Source organism: Rhipicephalus sanguineus, chromosome 2 (genome assembly GCF_013339695.2).
Source record: "Rhipicephalus sanguineus isolate Rsan-2018 chromosome 2, BIME_Rsan_1.4, whole genome shotgun sequence".
In the NCBI taxonomy this organism is placed as follows: Eukaryota; Metazoa; Arthropoda; class Arachnida; order Ixodida; family Ixodidae; genus Rhipicephalus; species Rhipicephalus sanguineus.
In genome coordinates this window covers 47671583-47680852 of record NC_051177.1, presented here as the reverse complement: position 1 = coordinate 47680852, position 9270 = coordinate 47671583, and the positions used below count along the sequence as shown (strand labels likewise).

At 47.9% G+C, this 9270-nt stretch overlaps 1 protein-coding gene across 1 annotated transcript in view; it reads left to right on the top strand.

Moving 5' to 3' along the window:
* Nucleotides 1–684: 684 nt before the first annotated feature.
* Nucleotides 685–9270, top strand: part of LOC119382887 (TBC1 domain family member 4-like) — a gene marked incomplete in the record, with an annotated part of 69040 nt that continues 60454 nt past the window's right edge. Inside the window, 4 exon segments of the mRNA XM_049412826.1 lie at nucleotides 685–1709; nucleotides 4853–5119; nucleotides 6165–6405; nucleotides 7363–7739. Of these exon segments, the coding sequence (XP_049268783.1) occupies nucleotides 1257–1709; nucleotides 4853–5119; nucleotides 6165–6405; nucleotides 7363–7739 (1338 nt within the window).

Sequence of the window (9270 nt, the reverse complement as noted above, 5' to 3'; positions counted from 1 at the left end):
TCCACCATACGAAGAAGATGCTAGGGGGGGGGGGGGGGTTCAACCCCCCCCCCCCCAAATTTTTTCAATTTTGCTTGCGTATATATACACGCACACATATAAACGCACGCACGAACATACATAAAGTATGGTTGAACCCCCCCCCCCCCCAAAAAAAAAAATAAAAGAAAAAATGGCTACGCCCCTGATGCCTCACCCTGTTATGTCTTGCTGTTTCTCATGGTCTTTGAGTGTACCCCACATACTCTGTAATACTTCTGCGCTTTATATATAAGGCACCCAGTATATACTAGCTCCGTCTTGGACTCTACTTTGTAATTTTATTTCGTAACAACAGTCGTGCGGACTCTGCGAACGAGTCTCGCGCACCGTGAAATCGAAAAGCGCGCCGAAAAAGAGCTGCAAGTCATGCGCTTTCAGGATCGAGTCACTTAATTTGGTCACGCACGGCTCACAGTGGTTTACGGGGGTCATTTTGCTCGGACTTCACAGAATTTCAGCTATCACAGGGCAGTATTAGAGCAGTATTAGACATTATTAAAAAAATGAAACGGCCCGCGTTGGCGAGGACCATAGGGAATGGCTAGGGAATAATTCACGGATCTAGGTACTACATGGTTGCTACCTGTGAACAGAAAGGAACGCGGGGTCGGCGGGGTTCTCCACTCGCGCAGGCGCATTCACTACTGTTGCCGTTGTCCTTACTGGAAGCATTGTGGAAGCTTTGGAAGGTCGGGATTGCGACGAGGCTGCGGCTGCTGCGCCACAGCGCAAACGTTGCGAGAATACCACCTTTGCGCGCGCATTGATGTCGTTGACCGTGGTCTTCAGCGATCGACACACCTCGGCACGCCGATTAAAGCGTTGAACTTTTATCCAAATGCACAAAAGAAAAAGAAAGTCGTTCCCCGCACCGTGATTTTGGCAGGGCACTATTGACCCGTGCAAGTTGCCGAGCACTTTCATCGCACGTCTATTTTGGATCGCGAAACAGCTGTGCGGTTGCCGCCCTTGCGGGGCTGTCCCAGCGCCGCAGGAGGAGTCATCAGCGTCTGTGGACAGCGTTTCGCCGTATTGTTCGTCCGTGTTCTACGGGGGAAAGTGTGGGGAAGACTCCGCAGATGGGGCTTCCGACGCGCGCCGCGCCACATCGGTGACCGCGGTACCGGCGTGACTCTTCCGCGGTGTGTGCGCAATGTCTGTCCGTGTGTTGTGAGAAGGGTTAACGGCGGATAGCCTTTCCGCCGAGCTGCTTGATGCTGGACTCGACGTTGCTGCGCAAGCGCTTCTACAAGAAGCTCAACATCCCGGGCATGGAGGGACGCGGCCCGCCGGTTGTGACGGCGCAGGAGAACGCCAGCGAGCGACCGACCACCCTCGTTGGGCCCCTGGCCCGTAACTTTTGCGTCAAATACCTCGGCTCGATGTGTTTAGACCGGCGTTACACTACTCCGATGTTGCCTTGGATAGTGGCAGACTTACGGCGCGAGGGTCTGCGAAAACCCTTGGACGTGCTTCTCGAAGTACGCGATTCGTCTCTCAAGGCGCGGTCCTACCATGACGAGCGACTCGTGTTTGACCATCCGCTTCAGTCGATATCCAAGTTCTCCCATTCGAACGCCGATCGCACCTGCTTCACGTACCTGCAGAGAAACGCTCCCGACGAGCTGCCCTACTGTCACGTCTTCCAGGCTAGCGACAAGGACACGGTCAGTGGTGACTCCCTTATTTTGCACCCCCTTCGTTGCACGTCTGCAAGACGATCAGCTGTGTGTGCTGCCCAGCGCGTGGTAACGCATGAGTGAGAGTGTAACAGCGAAGTGCGTGAAACGATTCTCATTGTTATCTGGTTCGGCTCAAAGAGCATTTGCTGGAGATAACAGTCGGGGGTTTGTATAACCGCGCATCTATTTCAACGGGCCTATGCCGGCTCATTGCCTGATCAACTCATTGAGCGCTATTGTTCTGATTGGGCAACATATAGTTGTAGTGGAAGGTGGGTATGATTTACCGGAGAGCGCCACATTCGGGACAAAAAACCTTCGTCGATGATTGTGATAAACGATGCTCGAACGAGGAAGGACGAAGGGAGATGCCCTGTGGCTTTCGCGTCTCATCTTGCACAACACCGTTATTACCTCTGAAAAATGCACATGTGCTGGCGCCTGGTAACAGCGTTGCCTACATCATGGCTACGAGTGCTGCTGAAATGTGCAGTGACACAGCTGCGAAACAGCAACGTTGAGAAATGCTACGCACAGCCGTACAAAATGTTGTTTGCTCCACAAACGACAATGACAATATGCACTACAAAGGGAAAAGCACGACATTCGTTTAATGGTTTTACATTGAATTGTGGCTTGTTGCCATAGTTCTACATCTGCTGTGAGTTGTGTGAATGTAAGATATCGATATCATGACAGCCATCTCCAATATTGGCAGAACTTCATAAAGTCACTGTTTGTAAGCGGCACTGTTGTTGACACCAATTTTGGTGATCGCCCAGCAGTGAAGTTTGATAGATTTCATTAATGGTTCCTCGAGCATCTTTTTAAGTGCCCTTCAACAGAGCTTTTTACAAACAATTATGGACATCTGTACTAGGATTTCTTAAAAGTGCTTGAACAGATTGCTACAGTGTAAATGAAGTTTAATCTCATAGGATCACTTGAGATGTTAGTGGGGTCAAGGGAAGGGTGCATGGTGGTTTATGGAGTTTATCTGTGCAAGAGACAGGTCTGACCAGTGTCTGTCAAGCAAGACGCAAGGAACGCACGGTCGCGCTCAAGACTACTTGCATCACTGGAATGCGTGGCTTCACTACTCATGGCTTGCACCAGCTCTCATTTCTACAGCTAAATGCTAATCTCTCACTCAGGGATGATCCTAAGTAAGAAAATATTATTTAGTTGGGGAAATGAGGTCAAGTCGGAGCCATGTGGAGTCTTTGAGCTCATCAGGCCACGTGCTTCTGTGTTGCAAGTCATATTGAGTACGACTGTACATTAAGACTAACAGAGCTGCTTTGGCCACCCTGAAGACACTGTGGGCACTTCACAAATGGCTACACCTTGCAGGCAATGCACACACAGCACTGCAATAGCGCACTGGCACTTCGATGTAGAAGCTGGCCTGTGGGAATAATTTGTCAAACTGAGTGGCAAGTATTAGCAAGTACAGTAGTGTGACAGCATTTGAACTTTTGATGAAGGCAGAGCAGAATGAAAATAGAAAGGAGTTTGTAAAGAGCGCAGCTGCAGGCCACCCTCATATCTGTCTTGTGCCTGAACTGGGGCACGATGACATCGATGTGATGCCACACATTTGAAGCTTTTGCTGATATTGACCATTCTCAGGCAGTAAAGTTTACACAAGCTCTCATGCCGAGTATTTGCACGAAAACAGTGTAATCCTTCTTTATTGATAAACAGCTAGCAGTGACCAGGTGATGGCATTGAGTTTTTAATGTGGTGTTGGTGACACCTTTGCTTTTACATTCGTTCTTACCAAATTTCTGCCCATTTTGGCACTCGTAATTTCAAATTCTTGGAGTGCAAGCTCCTTTTCTTGTTTTCCCTCGCATGACTTGCCATGTAGCATAATATGGAAATGTGATTACTTGGAATCATGGGCGTCAGCAGGATTTTGTCTTGGGGTGGGAGGCAAACTCATGTTGCAGTGCAGCTTGGGGAGGGTCGCTGGTGTAGCTTGGGTGGGGGACAATTGCTGGTATGGCTTGAGGGGGGGGGGGGGGGGGGGGGGGCAAGCGCTCCTTTTACACCCCCTCCCGACACCCATGCTTGGTATCATGCACTATCTGCACTCTATACAAATCTTGCACAAGTAACTTCTCAAACACGTCCATTACGTCAGGGGGGGCAAATTTTCAATTTTGCTTGCATATACATACACGCACAAATACAGACGCACACACGAAGAACATACATAAAGTATTGTTGAACCCCCCCCCCCCCCCTCGAAAAAAATTTCTGGCTGCGCCCCTGGTCTTCACAGACAATCTTTGTCTCTGGGAGTGTAGTCTGTTGGTCATCATAAGGCTATTTAATGTCCACTGCAGGACTAAGGCCTCACCCAATGATCTCGAATCGACCCTGTCTTGTGCTAGCCGATTTCATTTGATGCCCACAAATTTCCGAATTTCATACACCACGTAACTTTCTGCCAACGTCAAGTAGGATATCAGTCATCCCTGTTAGCGTTCTGACACACTTTCCTGTCTCTTAAAGGGTCCTTAAACCACTACAAGTTCCAAGATGGGAGAGTGGTTTCTTTATCGCCTTCACTGCCCTTTCTACAGGCGCTGTCTCTTTACCACTTATTTCTTCATAAAACAGGTGGACAATGTCAGCACTAAGCATTGAGCCTATCAGGATTTCGTGCTTTTTGGCTACGTGCTGTTATCTCCGCTTTTGCTGTCGAAAACGCATGAAACAGACTGAAATAAGTCGATCGCACATGATAGTCGTTTGAGACATGGCAGAACTGGTGTGGGACTGCGTGGAAAAGCAGGGTAGGAGACAACTTGCAACTGATATCCCTTGTACATGGACCAATTGAGAGCTTATTTCCTCATGATGTCACATGAACAGACTGCTGGCATATCGAATTGTGTCGAAAACACGGGAAATGCCAGGAAACAATAATGTTTTCATCCTTTGTATTTTCACACGTTGTTTAGGGGCCCTTTAATGTTATGCCTATTGTTTCCTAGTACTGCTTCTTTAAGAAATTGCTTTGATGAAAAGTGTTGTTGAACCTGTTGCACAGTCATTAGTCCTCCGTTACAGTGACCCACTGCTCCTTGGCTGACGCTCATGCATGTATGGTACAGGTGGTGGAGCTGTTCATGACAGTTCGGGAGGTGAGCAAGGAACTGTCGCTGCACCATGGTGCCGGCGCCCCGCTTGCAAGAGCAGGCAGCTGTACTGACTTAGGAGGTGCCAGCGGAGTACACCAGTTTGAGGTGCTGTACGTGGGCAAGATCAAGGGTTCGTCCAAGCAGAGTGCGCACAACTTTCTAGACGATGCTGTCGAGAGAGCGCGGGCACGACAGGCTGTAGAAGCCAGCCTGCACCCGGCCACCAGTGAAGGTCCCACGGTCAGTCACACAGCTGTGATAAGTGCAAGTGTCTTAACAACTGAGATATGTTCTAAACATGAAATACATTTGTGCTATTTGCTTTCTTTTTCTACTCACAATTTGTCTCTTAATTGGATAGCTCTTGATACAACTCTTGTGTGTGTCTATGTTCTTTCTTTACGACACTTTTTCAACTCTCTCTGAATCTTAAGTCCACTTAGTTCCCCAGATTGACAGTGCTTGCTTACGTGTAGTGGTTCTCTGCTCTTTCTTTCTTTTGTTTTGTCACTACTCCCCTTACTTCTTTTTGTTGTCACGACTAATCACTCCTTTTGAACGTATCTATTCATCTTATTGAGCTCTAACTTTATCTCATACCCACTTGTGCTTATCATTCTGGGGAAATAGATAGCTTTACAAGCAATGCCTAGGAAAACTATTGTTCTTGCCTTGACTAAAACCAATCTCTCTTGTCCAGAGGTTGCCTCTAGGCTGAGGCTTCCCTTGTTTGGCCACTGTCGATCACATTAAATTTTCGAATGTATGTGACCTTTCTGTTATTTCCTTGGGAAACGAGGACATATTTCTGACACCTAACATATGTAGGAGGGCAGTCTAAAAGGGAGCCATGGCTCGATTTAACTGTAATTTTACGCTGAAACAAAAGTGATGGGTACTAAAACTAGCACACATTTTGTACAAGTGCTGAATAGTGGAAAGGGACAGAAACTTGGGCCAAAACGTGACCAGTCTCAAAATATACTTCTTATGTGTATAAAATGTGACTTGTAACACACTGGATGCCACTATGCACATAATTATTTAACAGTGATTCACTTGATGGAGGTGCTCAGTCAAAGGGCAAATAAGTGACTGGGTCCTTGATTGGGGACAAGTCACTGCAGGACTACATACTGTAGTGATTGAGGGGTCGGAAGTGAGCAGTCAGGTTCGTTGGACACTTTTGTGATGCCTGGTTGTTGCAATGCGACGCAGTGTGCAGTTGTTTGTCCTTGTTAGTTGTAGGAAAAAAAATGCCGAGGTAGACCAAACGATGTTTCAGGTCGTGTCAAGCGCAACAAGTGCCGAGAGTGTGAGCAGCTCCCTGGAGAACATCACCGAGGGTAACCATGCGGATGCTCGGGAAGCGCTGCTCGAGGACCTGCGCAGCTGTGGTGGTGGCAGCATTAGCAGCAGCGGAGGTGGCGCCTCACTGCTCGCACCACCACCGCACACGCTAATCACACACACACACAGCCTGGATACCCAGTCTCGCCAGGCACTCTGCCAAGAGCTGCAGAATGGTGAGTGCTACCCTTGTGAGTGGCATTTGTGACCAGCGGTGTTATGATCACATGTTATGAACTTCTTCATAACTGTCAAATGTTGCGTTGCAAATTTGCCTATATAATGGCAGGACTAGTGATGCTTTCAGTGAAGTGCCAGTCACACGTGCTGTGACTTGTTTCTTGTGCATGGTTTCACTACGGGAGCTACATTTACATTTTTCATGTCACAATATACGATCAGACTGTGCTATTATGTGCTGATTGCAAAAATGACTACACTGCTATTAACTTGGCAAACGGTCTCACATGAAAGGCAGCTTTACACGGTGAAATCTCGCTGATATGTCTTTCACGGGAAACGGAAAATAATACATATTATGCGAAAATCGTATTAACCAAAGAGGTTAAAAATGGGAGGAAGATATGCATACTCCGTCAGCAACTCACTTTTATTGAGCAACATTGGAGTATCTGGTCAATTTGCGCTGCACTTTCTTCTTTTGAATGTCTAGGAGTAAATTTTTTTTGAAAAGTAATATAAGAAGCTATGATACTGAAGAATAAGCGTAGGATTTCTAGATATAATGGTCAAGATCTTTCGCGGTTGTATTATCCAATATTGGGCAAAAATGTGACCGTAACTAAACGCATAAAAATGCAGTATTTCCAAGGGACGTTGGCTGGGAATAAAAACAAAAACGTATTATGCAGAATCGTATCTGTCTACTGGGAATCACTTTGCAGTGCAGCCAATGTGTTGTTCTGTAGTGAGTTGCTCCAAGCAGCTTTGTATTGCTGTCAAGAAGATGTTGATTATTTCCAAATATCCTAGAAGAGTTGAGTCATATGGGTGATGTGGTAGCTTCGTATGCTCACAGCCTATGAAATGTGCTTTCCTTGAGAGAAAGCCTTTGGGTGCATTATTAGTATGATCCTTTTCACTTTCTTTTTAAATATTTTTTGCTTTCTTAGCTGCAACAAGTGCGACCCGTGGCTCATCGGCAAGAGTGCGGTCAGTGAGCGGCGACCAGCCTCGACCTACGAAGCAAACGTCACTGCCAACGTTTCGGCCGCGTGTGAGCAGTGGGGGTGCCGTGGATCTCCGTCGACTTCTGCAGTCTGAGCGGCGCAGCAATCGCACCATGCTGTTGCTAGTGATGCAGAGGGAGCTGCGATTGCTCAGCACCGATCGCAAGCAGATCCTAGTGAGCCGACCCTTCACCGACATCTCGCGCTGCTACCAGGGCATCAAGTATGCCGACCACTTCGGCTTCAACTGCCGCGATTCCTCACTCTCCTCGACTGACAAATACATCGCTTACATCTTCAAGTGCTCCTCTGTCCAAGTGGTGAGTGTGACATTGGTTGATGGACTGATTAGGAGGCTCAATACATTAGGGTGCCCATAGTTACCTACTACGAGCACATTTCGGCCTATCGTTCTCACCCTGTCATTGCAGCAGGCTTTTGGATTTGTTCTTAGTTGCGCTTATTGTTTTTTATTTATAATAGCATTTAAGTATATGCTTATCACTCCTAAGAGCTGACTTCGCTTGATACGATTTCCATGTGTTCGTGGATGGAATATGTGCAGAATCCAGAACACAAGCCCAAGAGGTGCCGTAGTTGTTTCCTGTAGTAAGCTGCTGTGTTGGTCAATGCGCAGGCCCTCTTTTTTGTTGTTACATTTCAGCAAACATATTGCTGTGGACAGCCATCAAAAGATGATTATGCTGAAGAAGACGACGATGACGACGATTTGGAGACTGTTGCGTGCCGCTGCCTTGCCCGAATACTCTCCTGTAAATACACTTGTTTACAGCCTCTAGTCTTCGTCTCTTCACGTAACATTTTGGTGGAGGTGCTGGGTACCTCCCTTCGTCACGAAGCTTCGCAGTGGACGCCACCTTGAGCCTTCCAACACGGCTCTGGAAAATGTGCCAATGTGACGCACATCAACGTCACCGCTCCTTGCGACCCTGGTGTTTTCTCTGGCGCCAATGGGCAAGACGTGGATAAGTGACTCAGCCTTTACAAACGTGTCAGCACAGGTAACCAGTGGGACCCTACTCTCATGCTTGCCAATGTGCTATTCTATCTCGACGGCACCCCGCGAGTGTGGTATGAGACGCATGATACTGAGCTGACAAGTTGGGATATATTCAAAGAGAAGATACGAGAGTTGTTCGGCAACCCTGATGGTCACCAGCTCGCTGCGAAAAAGGCGTTGTCGACCCACATGCAGACGTCAACAGAGCCGTACGGGATGTACATCAAAGATGTCTTGGCTCCCTGCTGTGCAGTTGACTTGCACATGACGGAACAGGACAAGGTTGCTCACATTCTCAAGGGTATCGCTGATGATGCGTTCAACCTGCTCGTCTTCAATAACGTGTGCACTGTTGATGCGGTCATGAAAGAATGCCGTCGCCTGGAACTCGCTAAAAGCAAGCACATTATTCAGCAGTTTGCTCGCTTACCTAACATCGTGCTGACGTCGTCCTGTGCCGCTGTTCCCCGTTCTACAAGCAATGATGCCAACGTTACCCGAATTGTGCGACAAGAAATCGAAGCCGTTTATCTGGCTATCTGCGAGCCCAGCACCTGCTCTCCCCCTGCAGTTCTGGTTTCGATGATTCAGGCAGTTGTCCGTCAGGAGATTGCCAGCATGGGACTCTACTCTGTCTGCTCGGTAAATCACGTGGACTCTCGGCTGTATCCTCCGACTGCACCCCCTTCACCGCCTTAGTTCCAACCACGTTTCCGCAACACTGAATGGCGCACTGCTGATGACAGGCCCATCTGTTTCATCTGGCACCGGATTGGACACATCTCTCGTCATTGCTGCAGTAGCTGGAACTCTCCTGCACAGTGCACGTA